The 23,394-nt window shown below is 42.5% G+C and overlaps 1 protein-coding gene across 3 annotated transcripts in view; it reads right to left on the reverse strand.

The window, feature by feature from the left end:
* Positions 1-19,229, reverse strand: part of CD226 (CD226 molecule) — a 90,225-nt gene extending 70,996 nt beyond the window's left edge. The window contains exons 1-3 of one of the 3 annotated variants that reach the window (XM_047828732.1): positions 19,168-19,229; positions 3,654-3,725; positions 3,005-3,343 (exon numbers count right to left, since the gene is read on the reverse strand). In XM_047828732.1, the coding sequence (XP_047684688.1) occupies positions 3,005-3,343; positions 3,654-3,725; positions 19,168-19,213 (457 nt within the window). In that variant the 5' untranslated portion in view covers positions 19,214-19,229. Of the gene's footprint in view, positions 1-3,004; positions 3,344-3,653; positions 3,726-9,319; positions 9,739-19,167 lie in introns of those variants that run through there. The other 2 variants (XM_047828733.1, XM_047828734.1) reach the window with 2 other exon arrangements.
* Between the last annotated feature and the right edge of the window lie 4,165 nt (positions 19,230-23,394).

Genomic DNA, 23,394 nt, shown 5'->3' on the forward strand with positions numbered 1-23,394 from the left:
GGTCCGTGAGTTCGAGCCCCGCATCAGGCTCCGGGCTGATGGCTCGGAGCCTGGAGCCTGTTTCCGATTCTGTGTCTCCCTCTCTCTCTGCCCCTCCCCCGTTCATGCTCTGTCTCTCTCTGTCCCAAAAATAAATAAACGTTGAAAAAAATAATAATAAATAAACAAACATTAAAAAAAATTTTTAAAGAAAGCATGTGGTTCAATTCCTTTATCCTTCTGAAGTTCTTACAACCTATTATACAAGTTGGGATTTCTGGATTCCAAGTCCAACCTTGTATTGTTAGGTAGATCAACAACTCTCTCTTTATATTACACATGCGTGCAATACTTGTAGTTCCTGATATGATGTTAATAAAACGCACACGGAAGACTTTAAGTACATATAAGGTTAACTTTGAAATACGGCTACTATATTTTTTAAATTCACTATCATTTTTAGTTTAAAAAAAGTGAAGAGGCGCCTGGGTGGCTCAGTCGGTTAAGCATCCGACTCTTGATGTCAGCTCAGGTCATGAATCTCATGATTCATGAGTTCAAGCCCTGTGTTGAGTTCCATGCTGACGGCCTGCTCAGGATTCTCTCTCTCTCTGCCCTTTCCCTGCTTGTGCTTCTCTCTCTCTCTCTCTCTCTCTCTCTCTATCCCTCATTCTCTGTCATTCTCTCTCTCCCTCCCTCCCTGTTTCTCTCTCTCAAAATAAATAAACATTAAAAAAAAAAAAAAAAAGGAAACCATCATGAAGAATTCAACCAGGTGGATAGGTGGGCACTCCTTTCTTTCACCAGTGATTGACTGAGAATCCTAGCATTATGTTTGAAAAAGCCCGAGAAGGCAAAGACTTGCCTTTTCCTAACCTCGCAAAAATAACAGGAGCGATATATCTGGATGATAAAAGTGGGAAAGTATTGCCAAAACTGTTCACACATGACAGACACTAAAAACCCTATCTTGGTCTGGCAATCACAACTTAGTTCTCCACATCTGAGCTCTGGCCTCTGTCCTCAACTTTCAGAAGAGGCCAAACTGGCTGTTGGTGTTTTTCTTTTCAAATTACTATTCTATATATTTAAGGCACGCGACACAGTGATTGGATGAACATATGTGAACAGCATGCAACGACTGCTATAATCAAACTAATTTACGTATCTTCTCACACAGTTACCATTTTCTGTGGTGAGAGCATCTGAAATCTACTGTCTTAGGAAATGTCCAGTATTCAGTCCAATATTATTAACTGCCATCTTCATGGGCACCTTAGATCTCTAGGTGGAGTTGTCCTACGTACCTGCAACTTTGTATCCTCTGACAACTGCTCCCTATTTCCCCACCTCCCCGTGCTTGGTGACGATTGTTCTACCTTTTTCTTTTTTAATGTTTATTTACTTAGAGAGAGAGAGAGAGAGAGGGAGAGACAGAGGATTCGAAGCAGGCTCTGTGCTGACAGCAGTGAGCCCGATGTGGGGCTCGAACTCACAAACCCTGAGATCACCACCTGAGCCAAAGTCAGACACTTAACCGTTGAGCCACCCGGGCGCCTCTAGTCTACCTGTTTTGCATTGATGATTCCTTGACAGAAATTGGAATACCTGATCTGGGACCCGAACTGCAAAAGCTTGCCACACGCAGGGTGGGGGGATCCCATCTCGTTCTGGCCTCGGTGGCTCCAGACGGGTACCCAGTAGCTCCCTTTCCTTTGAGAGTAGAGCTACTCCAACTCTCTCATTGCACGGCTAATCAAAAGTGGTGGATGCACTAAAAACTGGCCGGCAGGACTTCACACCCGACTGCTAAGCGAATGAGGAGTTCAGTGGCAAGTCTTTCACTAAAGAGATTTTGCTAATAGACACTCTGTAAGCTTCACTCGTGCACACGAAACCATTTTTAAGCTTAGCTACAGCTACAGAGAAAAAAAACTATCACATGGGAAACTTTCTTACCTTCCGACCATTTGCTATCCCTTACACAATATCATAAATTGTTCTTTTGTAATATGCATCCCTTAAAAAGAAAGCACTCTAGCAGATGTCACATAATGTGTTCTGCTGAATGTCCACTTGGGATATAATTTTAGAGACCCCAGACAAGAAACACACAGTTCCAAACTATTTCCTTCCCTAGACTATTGCTGGCATCTGAAAATTTCATAGTTATTTTGTATCAAAAACACAGGAAATAATCATAGTTACAATAATAATACCTACCATTCCCTGACTACCATAGGCCAAGTTCTTTAACCATATGAACCCTAAGGCACTCAACAAAGAGAATGGTATTATGAACTCAGTTTGCTATTCAGAAGCCTGAGATTCAGAGGGATCGAACAGCTAACATAAGGTCATAGAGAAAGCAAAGGCTATGAAACCCACGTTTTTCTCATATAGCACACCCAATCCATGTGGCTATTACTCGAAGGATCAACTCACCATGCACCAAGCCACAGACCCTGACAGACACAGCAGAAAATATCCAAGAGATCGCTCGATTCTTTCTGAAATGACACTTCACAATTTCTGACGGGTCCTCTCTTGTGGAATTTGCATGAAGCTCAAAATGACGCCAGCGTATGAACTCTGCTCAGATTCACTAACAAGTCTAGATTTGGTGTTACAGAAAGGGTTTGAAGCCACCTTGGAGTGCCTGGTGGAAGGAAGCCGCATCCCATTGCTGGAAAGAAGTGCAGAAGGGGAGGTGCCCGGCTGCCGAACCCAAACGTTGCCAACATCAGTTAAATCTAGGCTTGAGTCATGGCTGAGACAGTACAAAACCTGAGCTTTTCCCCGAATACACCCAAATCTGTGAGGTTTTATTCTACTCAGAAATGATAGCACATGAACAAAGATGAAATTAATTCACAGAATTTCTTTAGAGCAACGATATCATAAGATCTAGAAGTGAAATTGGAAAATACCATGAAAACATGATAAAGCATTTCATAGCTTCTACTTGGGCTTTAGGAATCAAATGCTGTAGATGGGTAAACGGGTAAATAAAATGCCCACTTACCTGATGCAACCACCCGGATCACCTTTTCCCAATGGCCATATGGGAAAGTATGAAGTAAACAGGAGTAGTACCCAACATCAGCCTCAGAGACATTATGGAAGGTCAAGGTCATATCATTAGGAGCCATGGTAGAATTTAAGAAGTAAACCCTATCAGCATAGGGTGTCCTTATAATCACACCATAGGCAGGGCTGAATATGGCTATGGACTCTCTGTCCGTGGTATTGATCTTGAACCACTCCATCTGGGTTAAGGTGTCCAGTGATGAGTACACGCATTCTAGACTCATATTCTCAGCCAGTTTAACAGTCGTGTCCCAGAACATCTCTTCACATAGAGCTGAAACACACAACATCACATTTATTCAGTTAGGCTTGATGATTAAAACACCAAATAGATCCCTAAAGCTTATTCTAAGCTTTCTAAGACCTAGCAAGATAGCAAATGGCTAACAGTTTCTAAAGGCTAACAGTTTCTAACTTAGTCTAAAAAGGTTTCCACCACTGATAAGAGGTATTTGTAACTTGTAGGTTTCCTGAACCAAGTGAGAAATTATCTGAGCCGAATAAAGAGCATTATAAATTCTAAACATGTCATGCTATAAGACTAAAAAAGAAGTAAATTTTTTAAATGAAGACATTATCTTTACCTCTGTATATGTGAACAATAGCCAAGAAGAAAGCAAGATAATCCATCTCTGGAAACCGTTTGGGAGGCTGGTCTATTAAAAAAAAAAGACAATTTTTATAATGTTACATGCAGAGGCCCAGCACGATACACTGCTTCCTTCCTCTCAGATATTATCACTAGTGTCTTCTTTTTCTGAAGTGTTAACACAGGAAAAAGGTCTTAGCTTCAAAGTCAGGTTTGCTCTCGTACAAGGGATGAGCAGATTTGAATCACTTCTCTCTCGGGGAAATAGCTTATTTTCAAGCTTTTAATTTGTACAAAGATTCATTCATTGAACAAATCAGAGAGTGGCTGAGGGCTTTCTCTTTGCCAAACTCTGCTCTAGGCAATAAGGATACAACAGTAAATTTAAAAAAATAAATAAATAAAAAAATAAAGTCCTTGCCATCATGGAACTTACATTCTAGTGGGAGGAGACAGAAACTGAAATAAAAAAGTAGAATATGTAAGTTATAGGTGGCGAGTGCTTGAGGGAAAACAAAGCAGGAAAGTGGGGATAAGGCAAGGCGGGTGGGAGCGTTACCCTTTTAGACAGGAAGGCCCAGGAAGTCTTTACTGAGAACTTGACATTGGAGCAGAGACTGCGGGCAGGGGGAGGGCCCTCGGGCTCCCAAAGCTAGAAGGCTCCACCCGTGTGGACTGCTGCTGGGTTTGGCCTTCCCTTCACTTCTACCTCTTCTTTGACCTCGGGCATTTGCTTTGGAGGTCACCAAGGGACCACGGAAGGCCCTAAAGATACAAAAGTATCGTGGCTCAGGAGAGACACAAATCTACCACTGTGGGTGTTTTTTTTAACTTTTTATTTTCAAATCGTTATAGAGTCACAGTAATTTGCAAAGATAGTACAGAGAGGATCCAGGTAGGCTTGACCCAGTTTTCCCCAAGGGTTACATCTTATAGAATTCTGTACAATATCAAAATGTGACTGAGTTTTTAAGTTCATCATTGTTCCCTTCCCTTTCATGTAAAATATCAGTTTGGTTTCTTAAGAACTTGTTAGGAACCTATCACCATGTCAGTATCAAAAAAAATGCATTATTGCCTCTATAATGAGAGGAATTATATGAATGCATTTGGCCCCTGATGAGGGTCAAAATAGAAGGTGGGTAAGAATTGGCAAGAAGGGGGAGCATGAATCACTAAAGACCATGTTGCCTAAGGTCAACTCTGAACCTCTGGATTCAGTCCCAAAGTCTATCAGTAGGTGTCCACTGCTCAGCATGAGTATCTCACGTGGGAACTTTTTCAAGAAGCAAGAAATCAGCAGCACAAAACTCTGCTGAATACATATAGTACTGTGTACTGCCACCTTATATTTACATAGCGTTCTATTTCCCAAAACCTTTCACATCTACGGTATTATTTGCACCCATAACAGCTGTGCGATGAAGTCAGATGAGGTATCTCTGTTTTGCAAGTAATTAAAAAAAAGAGAAACCAATCTGTCCAAAATATTAGTGAGCTGTGACAGGTACCCTGCTTAGACCCTGGAAATGCAAGTATGAGAAAGACTTGGTCTCTGCCCTCAAGTCACACAGTAATATATTGGCTCAGACAGATTGCAGAGGTAGTCTATTATAATAAAACCTGATAATTCTATAGAAGTCAAATTTGAACAAGTTTTATGACAGCCCAGAGAGGGAACAATTCATTCTAATAGATTCAGAAAGGTTTCATAGGAAAAAAAAAAAAAAAAGCACCAGTTCTGGGCTTTCCAACCTCACACTTTACAAGTAGAGAAGGAAGAGAAGGAGATAAAGGTGTGACAACATAGGACATTTTCAGGAAATGGTGTGACTGTGGTCTAGGGGGTGGGAAAGGGACAAAAACTATGTCAGGTCTAGATTGAACGTATCTTGGACACCCAGGGAGGAGTTCAAACCTGGCCATCAGAAGCCACGGCATCCAGCTTACATCTGTAACTCCAGCACCAAGCACAGTCCCTGGGACGCATGTCTAAGGCATAAATAATCACAACTCTGACAGCAACACAGAGTCACTAAATATCTCGTAGAGGGAAGTGATGTGGACAGTTTTGCATTTTTGAAAGATAGCCCGGATGCCTGTGGAGAATGGATTGAGATGGCAAGAGCATTGAGGATTTATATCTGAGTCAAGAAAATTAATTCCATCTATCAAATATTAATTACAGAACTTCCTCTTGATAGGTACTGACAGAAAATAAAGCTATAAAACCTAAGTTAGACCCAGTCCCGAGAATTCCCGAAGCCCTCAAGAAAGTGTCCTCCTAACTGCTCCCCTCTTGCACCCACCAAGTGCTGCCACAGACCTGTGTCCCTTCACACACACACACAGTACCTAGAATGATCTCGCGACAGGCACTGCATGGTCTATCCCGTTCAAAATACTTAGTATCTCTTACTATTAATAACGTGAAAAGACAACCTAAAGAATGGGAAAAAATTCTGCAAATCATACTTCTGATGAGGGTCTAGGATCCAGAATATATAAAAGACTCTTACAACTCAACAACAAAAAGACAAAGAACCCAATTTAAGAACAGGCAAAAACTTGAATACACATTTCTCCAAAGAGGATACAGAAGCGGATGACAAACACATGAAAAGATGCTCAGCGTCACAAGTCATTAGAAAAATGCAGATGAAAACCGCAGAGATACCACATTCCACCCACTAGGATGGTTATAATCAAAACTAAGGAAAATAATAGTGTCGACAAGGATGTAGAGCTGTGAGCTCCCTGTGCACAGCTGGTAGGCATGTAAAATGGCGCAGCTGCCGTGGAAAACAGTTTGGCTGTTCCTCAAAAAGTTAAAACACAATAACCGTACGACCCAGCAATTTCACGCCTGGGTTTATGCCCCCCAAAAAACAGAAAACAAGTACTCAAATACTTGTACACCAAACTTCATAGCAACTCTATTCACAAAAGCTGGAAAGTGGAAACGACCCAAATGTCCCTCAACAGAAGAATGGATAAGCTAATTGTGGTATATCCACACAATGGAATATTACCCAGTCATGAAAAGGAATGAAATACTGACTCCTGTTGTGACATGAATGAACCTTGAGAACATCATGCTAAGTGAAAGAAGGCAGATACAAAGAGGCTCAAATTATAAGATTACATTTATATAAAATACCCAGAATAGGTAGATTTGTAAAGAAAGAAACCAGATTGATGATTGTCTGGGGCTTAAAGGAGAGGAAATGGGGAGTGACGGCGTAAGGTATGGGGTTTTCTTCAGGGATGATAAAAATGTGTTAGAACTTGATAAAGACAGTATTTGCAGCACATGGTGAATGTACTAAATGCCACTCAATTGTGCCCTTAAATTTTATGTTGTACGGATTTCACTTCAATAAGAACAGCAAGAATCCAGATTCACCTCAGGTCTTTCCAGTTACAGAAACCACCACATTTTGCTGTTGGCCTTGCATTCATTGAAATCACGTGGCCCCTCAACCACCCTGGGCCACAAACGCACACTGAGCCTCACGGGACATGCTGAGAATAGAGCCCTGTCGCACACCTGTGCCAGAACTTTCCAACAGGTGGAAATAGATGATACAGAATGTAGTCCAGTGGTCAGATACGTGATTTATGATGTAAGGAATCACTAAGTGCTTATTAACCAAATGTCAAAACATTATTTGTATTAATGCTATCTATATACATATACACATACATACATGGTGTGTGTGTGGTCAGGATTGGGTAAGGTTAGTACAGGAGCAGGTAGAGAGGTAAGAGGGACAAAGGGACACAGCAGATGTGTGCAACAACCTACTGACCGGGGATCCTACGAGACATTAGATGTAACATAGCATCATCCACCCTCACGGGCTCCTACAACCCTCAGTGAATTCCACCCCCACCCACCCCCTGCCCCCCGGCAGCAAAGAATCAGGGCTTTGGGAGCATTAGGAGAAAAGGGGGATGAACTGACAATAGCCTGCAGTAACCCCTTCGTTCCCAAGGCGTCCAAAGCCAACTTGGTCAAGAGGCGGAGAGAGCGGACGGGCGCTTGCACTCTGAGGTGACTAAAGTCGGGGGCCCGGAGGCTACGGATCCGAATGAAAGGCGCAGAAAGACCTGTGGCCGAGTTCGGCCGTTACAAGCTGGCTAAGGACGAGCCCTATTCATCAGCATCTAACCAAAGACAAATAGAGACTGTGCTTGAGCTATTTTTGTGGTGTAGCGAGCCATTTTTTGCATGATTTATGAAGGAATTTTGGCTTGAGGTTTTCTTTCTAATAGAGCTGTTCTGTATAAAAGAGCTTCATCCTCAAGGAAGTCATTAATCAAAATATTACCAGATTCCTCCCCTGTCGCACATGTCCCAGCTAACCACATAAGTATGAGTTCATCTCACAAGTCCGCCTTCCACTGCATGCTCCTGGGTGACCCGGGCGGGGTGACCACCTTCAGATAATGTGGTTTCCTTCTCTCAGACTGTCGACAGGGGCAGATGCTTCTCTGTCTCCGCAGCCTCGTTGCTTCCGCCATCTGCAGTATGTTCTGCTTTCGCCGACGTCTGTGCCTTTTCTGATCATTGGGAGGATTCTAGTCTCTCCTCAACTCCCCACGCAGGTAACCCACCCCATCTCCTGCAGGAACACCTGACGTGGGTGGCGGGGAAGCCGCTCCCCTCTGCTGTCATTCCACACTTGCTTGGACACCTACTGACAATGCTGGAGAGCAAGGGGTCTGCCCAACACAAAGCCTGTGCCAGACTTTGAGAAGAAGGGACTGAGGCTCAGAAGAGTTTTGAGCATGTGGGGTCCTTTGTTCCCTCCCTTTTGTTCCCGGATGTGAGGTTTGTGCGTCTCTGGCTGAGATGTTGGGATGTTCTTGTTGTCGGGAGGCCCAGAGTGCCGACAAGATTTCGACAGGAGTGTTATAGTCTAGGGCTCCGCTCCCTGCCTCAAAGCATCTCCGTAAGAGAATCTTTCCAACAAGGGACGCGTGGCTTCCTCAGCCCACCATGCCCTTAGGACTTCGGCAAGTCACAGAGCCGCCCCAGGAGTTAGTCACTGTCGAGGGACCGTCTGTTAAGGACTCACTTCCATTCAAAGCAGAGACCTCTGGTTGCCTTCAGTAGAGACCCTCCAGGGCAGGGTTCTGCCGACTATGGCTCAGGGGCTGAGTCCAGCCTACTGTCTGACCTTTATCAATAGTCTGGTTGGACTTGGCCTTGCTCACTTGCTTACACATCGTCCATGGCCGTTTTTGCGCTCTGATGAGTAGCTGCAAAGAGACCGCGTGGCCTACGAAGCTGAAAATAGTAACTATGTGACCCTTGACGGAACAAGTTCACCAACCCCTACCGAGGGTAATAAATACTTAGAGAGCAGCATTGATTGCTTAAGTTCATCCTTGTTTAGTCTTGCTTGAAGGAAGGAAGGTTAAGCCCAATGGTGCAGACATCGGTAAAAGTAGCTCAATTTTCTGATTCTCAAGAACCATGCTATCAGAACCTACTACAAATACAATTCTTCTAGAAACACACTGAGAGAAAGGACCTCAATGACACCCTCGTCCTGCACTGTGCCCATCATTGAATTTACAGGTTCATGGAGCATCAGCCATCTAGCCAATTACAGCTTTTTCCGTAGCTCCTTTCCTGCCGAAGCTACTTACATCATGTCACCCACGGCCTCCGTTCCGCTGCACAAGATTAACCTTGAAAGTGTGAACTCGGCCACAGCGACTCTTGTTTCTAGGAGGTTACTTACCTTGAGATGTGAGTTCTGCTCGCTCTAACTCTCCTTTCCCGACGTGTCTCTGGTTAAGGGCTTCCTGTTTGTCGTGCCCTCCTTGCCTCGCCCCTGCTCTCCACTGGCAGTCTGCTGCTCTCCTCGAGTGGTGGGCACTGGAGAAACAGCTGGGGCTCTGTCCCTGGGCCCAGAGCTCTTGGCCTCTTCTCTTCGCCAAAGCTCCTTCAGGTGTGGCTGAAGCAAAGCATTAATTATCTCACCAAGCAGTGCTTTTTGAAGGATTAAAACTAGCCAAGAAGTGCACCTGCTTCCGGAAGCATCCTTACCATTGCAGCTCCTCAGGTTGACTCCACACTCGGGTGGAGTTCTGTCCTTCTCCTCCCCACCCCCCTAAACTTCTACCGTGGGGAACGATGTGTTTCTCATCCTCTGTTCTAACCTGAAACTACACACGAAAACTTTCAGTTAATTACTTTGCCTTTTCTTCCCCATTTGTTTTCCTGCCAATCAAAGCACTTCATATTCAGAAGCCTCTGAAGTGCAGGAGGCTTCTTATCGCTGCCCCTATCTAGGTGTGTTTCCATCCTACCTTCTAGATACTCTTTTTGGTTTTGTGTTTGAATCTCCCACTCTGACACAGAAACCGCACAAGTTGGCATTTGCTAACAACTCTTCCTGCAAGTTTAACAGCTTCTCTGACTTCAAAATGCAGTTGGTTCTAAGTTGTTCCAGAGGGAAACAGGGTGAGTTTTATTTGCTCTTCTGATTTGCTAAGTGATGGAGATTTCCTGTTGGTTAAACCACCACAAGGGACTGTGGTTGGACTGGAGTTCGTGTAATTCCCAGAAATACTGGGCAGGGAGGCTGGCGTCTGCAGAGGAAAAGGCACTCCTGGGGGCCAGCCAGCCCCGCACGTCTCCCTGTGCATCACACATGCAGGGCTGGCCTCTTCTGTGGACCACACGCATGTCTGAAAGCATGGAAGAAGAAAATACAGCTGCCTGTCATTGCACAAATGATTTTTGAGCGTGTACTGTGGGACAGACGAATCCCTCTAAAACACCCGACTCGTGTCACTCTCTTGGATACCTCACCATCCTCAAAAGAATATCCAAACTTCTTACTGACTTACCAGGCTGGATAAGATTGATCTCTATCATCTTTCCAACCTCATGTCTTACACTTCGCTTACCCCTATCCTCCACTCCAGACCCACCTAGTATCGTACATTTTGGGGAACACCTTCTGACAGGGCAGGGGCTTTGCACATGGGGTACCTTTGCTTTGACTTCTCTTACCCCCTCCCACAGGGAGGCCTCAGATCAGACATCCCTTACGGGGTTGACCATGCCGGGGTAAGTCTTCCTTCTGTGAGTTCACAGATAATCCTTACTGAAGCACTCATCACATCCTTTGTAACTGTCCATTTATTTGCTGCATTTCTTCTGAGAGCCTAATAAGGCCCTTCAAGTTGAGGATGAGGTGTTGTTGAGCCTAAGCATTGAGCCTTGCATGGTGCCTGGCACATATCTGTTAGATCAATATTTGTTGAAAGCAGGTGAAGCAATGGACTCTACCTATGAAATTTCATAGTACGTGGTCTCTACACTGATCACAATCCAGAAGCCATCCTGTTTCCAGTGTGTGGTCTTTTCTTTTGCCTCATCTATTTCTCCAATTAATAAGACAAAAAGAAGCCTTGATCCAAAGGGCACAAAGATGTTCGCAGGACAAACTCAAAGATAAATGTTCCTGACTGGGGCCAACTCTTTCTCAAAATGATTCAATGGGCCCTGAACGGAACCTCAAACATATCAGCTAAAACAGTCACTGTCTACCCAAATGATTCACATCACACCGAATGTCAGAGCTCACTGCAACATTGGACACCACTTACACATATGGGCTTGAAAATTGGTTTTGCCTACACCCAGACATATAAATCCAGATTTATACAGGCTAGGTACTTTTCCTAAATTTCTCTATCTTTTATAATTGCTTCCTAATTCATCACCCACGTGCAAACACGCACACACCATCATCATCACCAGCATCATTATCACCATCATCATCCTCACTTTCACCCATATCCCATCATAAAGTTACTGCTATTATTAAGAAAGTAAAAATGGAGGCAGCTTTTCTTGTTTCTCTGTAGGGTCCATCACTTCTGGTTTCTTTATCCTTCTTGGGGATCTTGGAATTTTGTAACATAAAGAACCTAAGAATTAGCCTTGTATCTGCTCCTGGGGTATATAGGCATCCCAGTATCTTGGCACCAGGAATGCAATATTGCCCTCCTTGATGTGAAGCTACATAATCTTACTGAGCAATTAGGGGAGATGTTAAAAGACCACATGATCAACAATGAATCCCAAAATAAGCAATAAAAACATCCTGGGACAAACGAAACTGCTTACACCTCCAGAGAACAGCTGTCCTAAGTGTTCCAACCAGGAGAACAAATGGAGGTGAAGACAGGGCAAATTTGTGGGACAGAATGAAGATTATCTACTGCTCACAGAGATGAACAAAATTCCTCCCTGCAGTGGTTTCTAGTGACCCTTATTAAGGAGCTTTCAACAGTTTAAGAGTAAAAATACTCTTTAACATTACCATTTGTTGACAGAAATAGGAAACACAGCTAAAGTCATCACATCACTGGATGGAGTATTACATTAACTACCTCCTGCCTGTCTGAGGTCACCAGGGCGCCAACTCATTATTCTAACACATGGTAAGTAAAGGGAAAAGCAAGCGTTTATCCTTCTTTTCCTGCACAAATTGCATTTCAGGGCGACCTAAGTTTCTTTTTATAGAAAAATGTCAGCTACTAAGTGGAAAAAACAATAATAGATATTATTTTTAATTGCTATTTTGTCACTCCTATTAAAATAATAGATTGCGACAATTGTTACTGGATACTAAAGCCATTGGGTGAAAAGTTAATGGGAACTTTTTATAATAAAATATACTGCTGATTAATAATACCTGATCAGCCCTAACCTCACTAAAGTGGTATAACCAGATAGATAGCAGGGGATTTGGGGATAAAGCAAGAAGAAAACAGCACCACCTGAAAAGATGTCTCACCAAAGCAGCTGAACCTGAATCCAGCCCAGCCTCTAGAAGGAGTTAGTAGTGTCTAGGAAATACAGGGAAGAGAAGAATGAGTTAAAAGCACCATGAGGAAGCAAGAGATACTACAGAACAATGTCTTGGGTTCTCAATAAACAAATGGCAATTATGATTAACATAAGAAAATATAACTTAATCCAGCAAATGCCAAAAGGTGCTTGATAGCTTTAAATATCCTTTCCTGATTAAAAACAAAACAAAACAAAGCAAAACTCAGAGCAGTTTTAGAATTTAATTAGCATAATAAGGAAAACTGGTTAGAAACTAATGCCAGAGTTGATGGTAAAACCCTAGAAGCAGCTCAGTTCAATTCCTAAGTACGACAAGAATGACCACCGTCACTGCCAATATCTAACATTGTCCTGGAAGTTCCAACTGATATTATAGGTTGAAAAAAAAGAATAAGAATTGTAAATACTGAGGAATTATTTTGACTTTATTATTACTTGTAGATGGTCAACCTAGAGAATACAAAAGAATCAAAAACTGATAAAACAATAAATAAAGGGTCTAGCAAAATCGTTTTATAAGACTCAACAGCTTTATTTTGTCTAGCAAAAAGTACACATATATGTACATATGTATATGTGTGTGTATATATATATATATATATATATGAGTGTGCCTCAAGAATACGTAGCAATTATACAAAATCTATATATCATATCTAATGAAGTAACATAAGTCTTGAATAAAAGGTAATATATTATGTTCCTGTATAACGAGATCCAATTTGGGGAAAACACATTGAAAAAACAATGTCAATTAACCTGAAGTTTTCTAATCTCTTCCATCTCTGAGTAGGTCAGTCTGTGAAAGAGACCCCACTCTACAAGAGATTGTGGAGGCCGTGGAGGCAGTGAGGTGCTTTTCCTCAGCATCTAGCATGGTCTGTGTGTATGAGTGTTCACAGAATAAAGGTGATCTTGATGAGCAAAAGCTTTAAATGCATAAGAGCAAATTGCATTTTTAGCAATAAGAAAAATGAAGCAAGGCACTTTGCATACCAGGTATTAAAATGTATGATAAAGCTTACAATGTTAAAACAAAGTGTTTTATCCTGTAAGAATTGATAGTTCGAAAGCAGACCCAAAGAATGACAGATTTTCAGGGGTAGAGATTCGAATGTGACTAGACGAACGAAGAACACTGATGCCGTGAAACGGTGGCTGAATGCATGGTCCTGGCCAAATGCTGGGAAGCTAAGAAAATCTGAGAGAATTTTCCTCTTGGGGCCTTGTTGGGCCAACACCCTCCTCCACACCACCTCTAACGCCCTGTATTTCTCCAGTGGATTAATCACCTGTGGGCCATGAATTCATCATGGTCTACACATTGGAAAATCTCCCCCCTTTACTTCTCCACTAAGAAGACATTATTGCCATGGTCGTAAATGGCAGCCACGTCAAACCATAAGAAAATGGAAAATAAGGAAAATGTGTTCACCAACATAGATCCTGGGAATAAGGCAGATGCCATGAACAAACCCAGAAACACAACACTCTGCAAGGCATCCCACTGAGCACCTCTAGCCAAAGACCCTGTCACTGGAGAATGTTGGTACTTATTCAACTAGAACAAATGGCATGCTTGCATTTATACAAATGTTAGGAATTAAAGGTGTTGCTGACCTAAAAAATAAATACGGCTTAGTGACCTTATGTGGCCCAGATGGCCGATCTGAATGGAAACCAGGATCCCTTCAACGATTTCAAAACAAGTTTACCTCTACAGGACAGGAGGGAATCTGTTACGTTCCTGTATTTGGCCACATTACAGGAAGACTATCTGTAGAAACCACGTCGCCAGTCTAATACAATCGGGCTTGAAATAAGAAGCAGGAAATCATACATACCACAAATACAGTACTTTTTCATCTGAATTCTCTCCTGCTAAAGGGTGAGCTAGTGAAAGAAGTAATTATATCTGTGGCAGAAAGTCAGCTTGCCCAAGAAGCCAGAGGAAGCCTCATTCAGGAAGAATATCGAGAGTACTACCAAGCAAAGGAAGAGGCGCGTACATACTTATGGAAAAGAAGAAACCTCACTCTCTTGGATGCTTCAAATAATTACAGAATATAAAATACTCTCTTCCTTAAACTGGCTTTGTCTCCTGTGAATGTTTTATCTTCTTTTCAACATTAACATCTAATTTCCTATGTCACCCAGTGTTCTAGTTGATGAGGATTGGGTAGATATTTCATGTATGTGTAAAAATGTTTTCTCATAATTAATTAAAGTTGCATTAAGTAAAGTGTAATTAGGTCACATGGCAAAAGATTTTTCAGCAATGAACAGAGAGTGAATGGTTGTTCTGTAAGTCATGCTGTCAGCCTCTTTCTTATAAACCCGGAGTTAACTGCAGGTTAAAAAAAGAAGTACAGGTTTTCAGCATACGATAACGACGACATTTCAGCTCATCAGAGAAAGAATGGATTGTCTACCAGATGCTATTAGAGAAACTGACTTACCAGTGGGAAAAGCTGAAGTCAGCTCCTTGTAGACTTTGGTCCTTCCCTGGGCTGCACAACCTGTATACACCCGCTTGAGAGTCCTACCGCTTGCATCTGGGTGTAGGACCTACGCTCTGCCAACTACATTTATACCCTAAGAACTCAAATTTGGGGCACCTGGGTGGCTCAGTCAGCTAACCATGGGACTCTTGATTTCTGCTCAGGTCATGATCTCACAGTTCATGGGTTCGAGCCCTATGGTTTCTTCCTACTCGTTCGGGGCTGTGCATGAAGCCTGCTTGGGATTCTCCCTTTCTCTCTCTCTCTCCCTTTGTTCTTCCCCTGCTTGTGTGCATGCATCTGTGTGCACATGTGTGCATGTGCACATATAATTTCTCTCTCTCTCTCTCTCTCTCTCTCTCTCTCTCAAGAAATAAAAATAAAAAGAATTCCAATCTGAAGCCTGGGGAGTTGCAACAAGAAAGCACCAGGGCTACGAGGTCCATTCTGGCCCGAGGTCTGCAGGCTCGGGGCCCCACCAATCCAGAGCCAGCTGCACACAGTGGAGCGGGTGTGCTGGTGTGCACACTAGCAGGGAACAGGACCCCAGCCCAAGCATCTGCTGCAGGGATGGAGGTGCTCACCAGGTCTGGTGGGTGGCCCTGGAGGAAGTGCGGTAAGCCCAGGGGCGCTCAGCAAGCTTCTCCCCTGCCCCATTCATTCTGCGGCCTGCTCTGAGTCCTATACCCTTTCAGTAAGTTGCTTCCTTCTCAGCTTAGAAGGAAGTCCTTGGGGAAGTTACAACTAAGAACCCTGATCAATTTGCTCACCTGTTACAGCAGAATACATTTCAAATCTATTAATAATTTGAATAAGAAAATTATTCTAGGGGTGCCTGGGTGGGTCAGTCAGGTGACTGACTCTTGATTTCAGTCATGATCTCATGGTTCCTGAGTTGAGCCCCATGTTGGTTCTGCACTGAGAGAATGGAGCCTGCTTGGGATTCTCTTTCCCACTCTCTGCACCTCTCTGGCTTGTGCACTCACTCGCTCTCTCTCTCTCTCTCTCAAAAATAAATAAATAAATAAATAAATAAATAAATAAATAAATAAGAAAAAGAAAGAAAAATATTCTAAAAAGTAGAGGATATATTTTATAAGCCTGAGGACAGAGATGGATTCTTGAGTTGGACATCACACACATACATATAAAATATATCAAGATACATACATATTAAGGTGTATATATCTTATACCAAAGTCAGGGAAATTTTTTCTACATAAAAATTTACAACTCCGACATGGTAAACATTATACACTAATGAGACACAACAGTAATATTTTCTAAGTGTAAAGTGCTTACATATCAGTGACCAAGAAAAGCCCACAAATACCCATAGAAAAACAGGCAATAGACATTAAACATCAATGCACACAAGAGCAGATACAAACAGAAAAATGTAAAAAAGTATTTAATCTCACCAGTTATGATCAACAAACAGTAAACAATGGCATACTAATTTTTGCACATCACATGTGCAAACATAAATGAAGGGAACGATAGTGACTGTTGTTAACAAGAGTGAGAGGAAACACTGATAGCCAGATGCTGTTGGGTCAGTGTAAACGGGTAAGCATTTTCTATAGGCAAGAGTTAAGCAGCGTATATAAAAAATTTGACTTGTTAAATCCTCTGACCCAGCCAAGCTTCCTCAAGATATTTATCCTAAGGATGAAAAATTCAGCCAATCTAGCAAAGATCTGGCTTTTAAATGTATAAGTGTTTATTGTAGCATTATTTTTCTTAATATAAGTTGAGAAACATCAATATTGCCATCTCCAGCAGACTGGTTCAATTAATGAACTGTGGTGACTCCATAGGAGGGACACTGCTGCTCTCCCATGGCTATCCAGATCTATATTCTGACATGTAAAATACCTATGGTAACCTAAGTAGAGAACTTTTTTCAACACACATATGCCCATAAAAAGAAGCCAATAAATGAGTCATTCTGAAAAACAGTACCTGGAGCAAGAGCGTGCACCGTGCTTCTCAGCTGGTTTTAGCACCAGCAGGGGCTCAGCGGGCTGAACTCGGGGCTCCTTTGTCTACTGTCCTCTATCTTCCTGCTCCATTTATATCCTTCCCTCTGCTGACGGTCTCAAGGTTTCAAGGCAATAAATACTTGCACAAACATTTTCAGGACTCCTGACCTCAAGCATTAGAGCCTGCTAACAACCGAGTTCCTCTTTGGGAATCCGTTCTAAGTGACCCCAGGAAGTGGCAGACAACCATGCTCCGTGGATGGACAAGGACTTGTACGCATCTACTATCTCTGCCCTCCAGCCATCCGGACAGACTCCATTCCTTTCTCCTCTATTTCCTTTTTGATAACGTTCTCTCTGCATTATGGTTAGTGAGAGAGCGTGAGAATTACCCCCATTAACAAAAGAGTATGGGCTTTGCAGAGGACTTGCGTTCAAACCCCAATCCATCCCGGACTAGCTGCGGGGCCCACAGTCACAAGCACGTTGGTGGCAGCACAGACTGCCGAGCCTCAGTGGGACACCCAGACAGGCAAACAAACACCAACCTCGTGTTACAGGGCCAAGTGCACCCCACCCTTAGCGGGGCCCAACTGGGGCCCCTCCAAGACACAAAGTGTTGAAAAGCTTGTTTGGCTTCTTGCACTGTTGGTATCAGCTACATCCAAACTCATTTAAAGGAATTTTTACTTTCCCAAACAGCGCAAAACATATATGTGCCTAAATTAAAATAGATACTTGCTGGATATTTCTGTTGCAAATTTCTAACTTTTCTTATGGTCATGATAGCTGTCTCCTCCATTGCTGGTGCCCCGAGGAAGGTTTTGTCTGTAGTTGGGTAATGTAGCTTATATTTGAGCTGTTTAGTTAGCATTTTCAGCACAATCATTGTCCCCTTAGTTCGTCACCATCGCAGGGTCCTGGATAAGGGAAGGTCTCCTGCCTTGGCCACACAATACACCACAGTTTCTGGAATTGGAACCAGGAACAGATATAGTCTAACGTGGATGGGACTGCACCTCTCAGGCTCCCTGGATGTCTCCAACATACACCTTATCAATAGCCTTCCATTTCACTTTCCAGTGTCTTAGTTTGGATGATAAACTCTATGTTCATCTGGAAAGCCACCCTAGTTGGCTGTGGGTTTAAAGTCTCATGTCCCGGATCGCTTCAGTCTTGGACAAGCTGGTTACCATTGACCCAGCAGTGACCAAGACCACCGAGTGCGAGAGCTCCCAGGTCCTGGGGCTGGGTCTAGCCCACCATCGCTCCTGGTCAGCTCACTTGGGAAGCTGTGTTGTCTTTTCTACTCAGCCCTCAACCAGGATTACCCCTACCCATCAGAAAGCTTCTGACCCTGCTGACTCTCAAAGGGGCAGGGCTAGAGTCACCATCCACTTCTTCCTGGTCCATGTGGCCTCTTTGGAAGGTTGAAAACCCTGTCCCCGAGGCCACCAGGTTCTGTGAAGGGCAGGCTAGGTAAGCCAGACGGACAGTCCTTCCATTCTTTTACCTCAGAGCAATGGGAACCTCTCCGCTTTATGCATACCCACTCTAAGGAGGTAAGCAGTGATCCTTCTGGAAGCAAAATGATGTCCTGGGGTGGCCCTCTCTTTCATCCTCTAGATAAAGAAGAAGCCATCTCCTTTTTCAAAATGAGCAGATGAACCAGTATATAAATAAATATTTCACATTCCTTCTAAATTGATGCCACTCTGTATGTCAAATTGTGCCTCTTGTTTATTTTTTTTCAGCTTTGTGTCTGTCTCTGGACCTCCCAGCTTGAATGTGAGTTCCTTGAGCACAAAGACTACCTGGTTCACTGTTGTGTCCAAGGTGCCCAGCCCTCCTGGTTTGTCCAGGACCAAGCAGTTTCCCAGGACACCAGACTTCCAGTGCTAAGACCAGAACAGTCTCAGGCAAAGCTGGGTATTCATTCAGCCTAGCTGTATCCCCGGTCTGAGGGCAACACCTAGCATGTAGCATGTGTTCAACAAACAACAATCATAACTGTAATCAGATCAACTCTTACGCTGAAAGTTTGTTTTCAGAATTTAAAGAGGGAAGAAAAGTGCCAAGATGGCCATCAGGACCTTGATATTATGAGTGTCCTCCCCACCGGGCTCTCATTCTGACCTGGGAGGAGACAGGATGCTGTGGTTGACCACATGTGCCAGCTCATGTCCTGGTCAAGCAGCACCACAGTCTTCTTCCATATTACCCCTTCTCTTTCAGGGGCTGGAACACCAGGACTGCATCTACCAGACCCATGCCAACAGGATTCCAAGTTCAATTTTGCCAATGAAAGGCACTTGCATGAGATCTGGAAATCAAAAGAGAAGTAGGATTTCATATCTACCCACTGACGTCGCACTGTCTCTAAATTTATGTTTATTGTTATCCTCCGGCAGTGGTGGGCAGGTGTGAGGGCTTTGTAGGCGGGAGGTGTGAAGCAGCCTCCCTGCCAGAGTCTGTCTGGAAGTCTGACATGTCTGTGCCGGAGGCAGCCGTGAATGGGCCAGCAGAGCCCCAGCTCCGTCTTCACAGGCAGCAACACCACACCTCTGACCTCTTCCCTAGTCTCACCTCCTCCCACTCACCTCTCTGCCTTCCTCTTCCACTTTAAGGAGCCTGGGATTGTACTGAGACTACCTGTACAATTCAGAACAATCTCCCTAACTCAGAGTCCTTGACTTTAATCATATCTGCCAAGTCCCTTTTGCCATGAAAAACCAAACCAAACCAAACCAAAACAAAACAAACCAAAACAAAACAAAACAAAACATACTCACAGGTTCCAGGGATTAGGACAGGGACATCTTTGAGGACTCATTATTCTGTTGACCACAACAGCCAAATACAAATTAACTGATTTTCTTTTTTCTTCCCAAAAGCAGTGACTCTGGTTTATTCCAAGCCTTAGTATTTGGCACAGAAAATAAACAGTATTATCTCAGAAAATTCACTCATGGTGTTGAGTGCTGTGATATCCTGAGGGCTAATGGAAAAGAAGATTTTGGGGGAAAGAATGAAAAAGCAGATATAGAAATAAGGGAAATTTTTAATTAAAGCTAAGCAATACACAAATGCATACACACACATTTAATTTACTAACTAAAACATTAATTCATTAAAATATTTCCTGTTCAAATGTTTTTAGACTTGCTACCTTCTGGTAATGGTATTCTAGGCTCTTTGGTTCCCAAAGGTTAGGATCCAAAGGCACTATACCAAAAAATGCGAAATAAAATGAAAACAAATTTGGGCTATATTCTAACTCAGAGTCAAGTCCATAATTATGTGTACAGTGTGTTAAATCTTATATATTTGGCTTATTTTAAGTCATTTTACCAAGCTGCCCATTGGCTTAACTCTCTGCTATTGCAACCACATTTTCCTATTCTTCCATTCTTTAAGTTATGCTTATTGATTTCTCTAAGGACCTTTTCAATTCTTCCTTCTTGCATTGTTTTTCTCCTTCATTTTGTGCACCAGCATGCCTTTCTCTCTCTTAATTTCCTCTGAGGAGCCATTCTACCACTTCCGTGCCCTAAATAAAAAGCTGAGATGTTCTCAAAGTCCAAAGTTGCATCATGGACATAATTCTCCTTGTAGTGTAACTGTGTAATCAGATAGCTCCTAACAACATTGATTAGATACCAGATTTTTGCATAAACAGACTGCAACTCTTTATTTTCCTGTACGTGTTAAAACGAATATTAAAATATCTATTATTTTTTAACTAGAATGCCAAAATCATCTGGCTTACCCATTAATATTTATTTTTTTAATATGAAATTTATTGTCAAATTGGTTTCCATACAACACCCAGTGCTCATACCCATTAATATTTAAAACATACTTAATTCCCGGCAACTACAGAATGCACTTCCCTATCACCAAGGCTCAGCCTTGATGTCACCTTTGAGTCTTCTTTTTTAATCCCTCATATTCAGTCACCAAATAATGAACAGTCCAAGAAAATATTTTTAAATTTTAAATATTCTCACCATGCTGGTCCTCAAAGCATCCAATGTGGGACCACGGACTCACCCGCCCCTAACTCACCTGACAGCTGCCCTTGAGCCTACCTTCCTAACAACAACTTTGTGAGTAATGGTGCTTTTCTGATCATCTCACTTAATCCTCCAACTACAAACATCACAGGTAACAACTATTGGATGGTGACGATGTCCCTGCTACTTCTCTAACACTTTACATGTTTCATCATAAAACCTTTCTAAAATCCTCAATAGGAATTGTTACTATTCTCATATTGTATTTGAGAAAACTGAGGCACAAAGTGGGCAAGTAACTGGTCCAATGGTTCCTGTTCCTTCTAGGTGAGCAAAACCAGGATTTGAACCAAGATCCTTGACTATAGAGCCCATGGTCTTCACCTCCACATCTCAGTGTCCACCCCAACCCTTCCCCCAACCAGGTGGAACTCCGATTATTTCCCCCCTCAACAGATAATGAACTGATCCTTCAGCTTCTAGGAAACCTGCCTAAAATTCCATGTGTAAGAGCCACCACAGCATACTGACTTTCTTCCCCAGGTCAGGAACTTTCATTGGAAAAATTATTTCCTATGGCAATGTTTCCCAAAGTGCAACCTCCAATTATCACAGACATTACAGAAAATGTGGATTTTGTGGATAAACTGGATTGGGAAACTTTACACACTTTATTCCCCTTTTTGAAACACAGAAATCACTCAATGCAGCATAGTAAAGGCTTTGACAAGTCCAAAAATAAAGAAGCCTATTAAATTTAGTTTAACCTAGTTTCTCAAACCAGTATGGACCATGAAATTACATTTCTATGTCTCCTCTATTACCATATGTCACAGAACATACTTTGAAAAATGCTATGCACTAGACTCAAATCTAAACACCCTGGCTTTCATTTATGAGACTTGGCTAAGTCTTCCATAGTCTACTCCCTTACTTGTCCAAAGTTGCTTCTTATTTGAAAATCAAATCCATATAGCTCAATGTATCAACAAGTTAAAGGAGGAAAATCATGCGATCATATTGATTGACACAGAAAAAGCATTCGACAAAATTTAACACCCACTCACAATAAAAGTCCTTAGCAAGCTAGGAATAAAAGGAAATAGGGCACCTCGGTGGATCAGTTGGTTGAGCATCCAACTTCGGCTCACGTCATGATCTCACAGTTTGTGGGTTCAAGCCCCACATCAGGCTCTCTGCTGACAACTCAGAGCCTGGAGCCTGCTTCAGATTCTGTGTCTCCCTCTCTCTCTAACTCTCCCCTGCTCTCTCTCTCTCTCTCTCTCTCTCTCAAAAGTAAATAAACATTAAAAAATTAAAAAAGAAGGAATAAAGGGAAATTACCTCAGTAATAAAGATCATCTGCAAAAACCTGTAGCTAGAAGAACTGAATGTTTTCCCCTAAACTTGGGGAAAATCTGAGGAAGTCTGCTCCCTATGCTGCTAGACAGCATAATACTAGATGTTCTAACCACTGCAATACGGTAAGAGAAAAAAATCAGAGGGCATAGAGATTAGAAAGGAAGAAATAAAACTATTGCTAACTGCAGATGACATGATTGTCTATGTAGCAAACCCCCCAAAACCTACCAATTTTTCTAGAATAAGTGAGTTCAGCAAGCTTGCAATAAATAAGACCAACACTTTAAAACTAACAGCACTTCCATATGCTAACAATAAAATAGGGAACCCAAAATTTAGAACATCATATCATTTATGATCAGTCCAAATAAAATAAGAGACCTAGGTAGCTGATACATCCCTGTCATGGAACATTACTCAGCAATAAAAAGGATAAAACTACATAAATGACACTTTAAAACTTGGGTGAAAGGGTGCCTGGGTGGCTCAGTTGGTTGAGCGTCCGACTTTGGCTGGGGTCACGATCTCGCGGTTGACGAGTTTGAGCCCTGCATTGGGGTCTGTGCTGACAGTTCAGAGCCTGGAGCCTGCTTTGCATTCTGTGTCTCCCTCTTTCTCTCTCTGCCTCTCCCTCACTCATGCTCTGTCTCAGAAATAAACATTAAAAAAAAAAAAAAACTTGGGTGAATTTTCAGGAAATCATTCTGAGTAAAAAAAAATATCCAATCCCAAAAGTTACATAATGAACATATTCCATTTATATAACATTCTTGAAATGACAAAATATAAGAAATTCAGAAACTTTAAAATAGGTTAGAGGTTGCCAGGGGTTAAAAATAGGAAGCAATGTGGGAGAAAGTGGCTCTGTAGGTTGTAACAGGCAATGGGAAGGTTCCTCATCACGTCGAACTGTGTAGTATGTTGACCGTCATGGTATTATGAAAACCCACATAGATGATAAAGTTGTGTAGAACCTAATGCAATA

Source organism: Prionailurus viverrinus, chromosome D3 (assembly GCF_022837055.1).
Source record: "Prionailurus viverrinus isolate Anna chromosome D3, UM_Priviv_1.0, whole genome shotgun sequence".
Lineage (NCBI taxonomy): Eukaryota > Metazoa > Chordata > Mammalia > Carnivora > Felidae > Prionailurus > Prionailurus viverrinus.